The 2,959-nt window shown below is 38.3% G+C and overlaps 1 protein-coding gene across 1 annotated transcript; it reads left to right on the forward strand.

The window, feature by feature from the left end:
• Positions 1-1,707: 1,707 nt before the first annotated feature.
• Positions 1,708-2,658, forward strand: LOC116860481 (olfactory receptor 5G3-like). Its single transcript, XM_032846537.1, has one exon. The coding sequence runs from the start codon at positions 1,708-1,710 to the stop codon at positions 2,656-2,658; it is 951 nt and encodes a 316-aa protein (XP_032702428.1).
• The last annotated feature ends 301 nt before the right edge of the window (positions 2,659-2,959 follow it).

Genomic DNA, 2,959 nt, shown 5'->3' on the forward strand with positions numbered 1-2,959 from the left:
AAACTGAGTTTCCTGTTTAGTTTTGCATAATATAGAGATACTGCAATGTCTATGAAGATTTTTAAGGCCACAGAATGTAGGTATGAAAGGGACATAGAGATTATCCTCCCTGTCTCAAAATAGTTTATATTTAAATAAGAGAAGAGAAGAGAAGGAAAGAAAGAAAGAGAAAGGAAGGAAGGAAGGAAGGAAGGAAGATGGATGTAATGGGACCAAAACTAGGAGCAGCCTGTCTATTCTACTCTCTAAATCCCTACATACCTATATTAGTGTATTTGGACTGGCATTAACATTTATACCATGGCTGATGCTCTTATCATAAGCCTAGAATTGTCTTTGTGACTGATGAAATCATACTTTATAGTGTATTGAGCAAATAATTATGACAATGATAAAAGAATCAAGTTGAATGGATACAGTCACTATTTATATCCTATATCAAGCTTCACATGTAATTATTGTACAATATGAGTAGTATTTTGCTTTTATTTTATTTAGAGGACATTAGTTGAAGTGATAGTAAATGTTACTTAAAACCAGATTTTTCTTTTTTTTTTTTTGAAGATTTATGTATTTATTTGACACAGAGAGATACAGTGAGAGAGGGAACACAAGCTAGGGGAGTGGGAGAGGGAGAAGCAGGCTTCCCGCTGAGCAGGGAACCTGATGCGGGACTGGATCTCAGGACCCTGGGATCATGGCCTGAGCCAAAGGCAGATGCTTAATGACTGAGCCATGCAGGCACCCCAAAACCAGACTTCTCATACAAATTTTCCTACATAGTGATTGTCCCTTTGGAAACCATTTGATTTCTTCTTCCTGAACTAATGAGATAAAAAGTAGTATTTTCTGCATGGTGCTCCTTGCACAAATCATTCCCCATTTGATATTTTACTCATTACTATAATTGACATTGTCTGACAGATGTCAGGGTAAGTGTCTTAAAAGAAGTTTACATAACGTATAGGGAATCACGTAAAATAATAATATGTTATTTTGGTGCAAACAGATGCTTAATTTTTTGTACAACTGTCATGGCATTTCCATTTTGCTGTCCAAAATTTGGCAGATCACACAAGACCTCTCCATTTCTTCTATGGCATCATATTCTTTTATATAAGTAACTGTTTTACTAATTGCGTGCATTATCCTTTCCACATCCTGTTATCAATGCAAGTAGAGTGCAGACTGATAAACGCATCTATGAATTGTGTCTTAATAATGTTATTGGTACTGATTCTTCAGTGAGAACCGGAACTCCCTTGCTTAGTCTCTCCCAGATGTCTGATGTAAGGATCTGAATATCACGTTGGTGAGATTTTACAGTACTTCCAGTAAAAGTATTCTTTAGTGAGTTTTATTAACCCATACACAGTAAAATGAAATGTGGAGACTAATTCCGATTTCAAATACACCTTGAGGGAGGTTTCGACAATGTAGTTGGACTCCTCTTTTTCTGGGAGAGAGTACTGAATCCAAAGAGATCAGGGGTGAATTGTCCAAGTTTACACAGTGTCTATGCACAACTCCTAGACCTCGTACATGGACATCCTATCTTCCAGTTCAACAATAATTCGATAATTGCCTGTTATAGACCTGTTTAGGATAAGCTATCATTTGTATAAAACATTATTTCTAAGTGCTAGTGATTGATTTTTTAAATTATAAAAATAGTTTTTCCTTCTTGTAACAGATTACAACTGACCGATGGAAGATAAGAACCAGACAGAAGTGACTGAATTTCTTTTCTTGGGCCTTACAGATCACCTCCATCATCAGATCGTCCTCTTTGTCATGCTTCTCTTTGTCTATGTTGTCACCCTGGGGGGTAACACAGGGATGATCATTCTCATATGGACTGATGCAAGACTCCACACTCCTATGTACTTTTTTCTCAGCCACTTGTCCTTTGTAGATATTTGTTCTTCTTCTTCCATTGCCCCCAAGATGCTGTGCGATATCTTTGCGGAGAAAAAAGTCATCTCTTTTGTGGGTTGTGCTGCACAGATGTGGTTCTTTGGTTTCTTTGTGGCAAGTGAATGTTTCCTCCTGGCTTCCATGGCATATGACCGGTATATGGCCATCTGTAAGCCCTTGCTGTACACACTCATCATGTCCCAGAGGTTCTGTGTGCAGCTGGTGGTAGGGCCTTACGCCATGGCTCTTATAAGCACAATGACCCATACAATTCTCACTTTTCACTTACCCTTCTGTGGTCCAAATAACATCAATCATTTCTTCTGTGACATTTCTCCACTGCTGTCTCTAGCATGTGCACACACATGGATCAATAAATTAGTGCTGTTCATCTTGGCTGGAGCAATTGGTGTGCTCAGTGGTCTGATCATCATGGTCTCCTATGTTTGCATCCTGGTGGCCATCTTGAAGATACAGACTGCTGATGGGAGGCAGAAAGCTTTCTCCACTTGCTTTTCTCACCTGGCTGTTGTCTCTATCCTGTATGGGACTCTTTTCTTTATCTATGTTCGGCCTGGCTCAACTTCCTCCCTGGATATCAATAAAGTGATTTCTCTGTTTTATACTGTGGTAATCCCCATGTTGAACCCCCTCATTTATAGTCTGAGGAACAAGGAGGTGAAAAATGCATTCAGGAGGAAGTTGGAAAGGAAAAATTCTCTAATGGTCTTGGTAAAATAGAACTCTGTTTTGTTGTACTACAGATGTTGGTACAGACTGTACAGGAAAGCAATCACTGAAGTGGAAGTCAGAAACTGCATGTGAGTCTGTGTCTGCCAGCTCATAGATGATTTGAAAAGTGGAGTAGTTCTTAAATATTTTTCTGCAGTATCTTATCGTCTGTGACATGATGAGAGTTTCAAAATAATATAGAGATGGATTGAGAATATAAATGTGAAAATATAGTGGAAGAAAACTTAGATGAATATTTGTGCAATCATGGATGTTTGAATACTATTTAATCCAGACAAGAAAACCAAAA

Source organism: Lontra canadensis, unplaced genomic scaffold (genome assembly GCF_010015895.1).
Source record: "Lontra canadensis isolate GAN:19392208 unplaced genomic scaffold, GSC_riverotter_1.0 scaffold176, whole genome shotgun sequence".
NCBI lineage: Eukaryota > Metazoa > Chordata > Mammalia > Carnivora > Mustelidae > Lontra > Lontra canadensis.

Coding starts and splice junctions, on each gene's coding strand:
- LOC116860481 (XM_032846537.1), top strand. CDS start 1,708: ATGGAAGATAAGAACCAGACAGAAGTGACTGAATTTCTTTTCTTGGGC.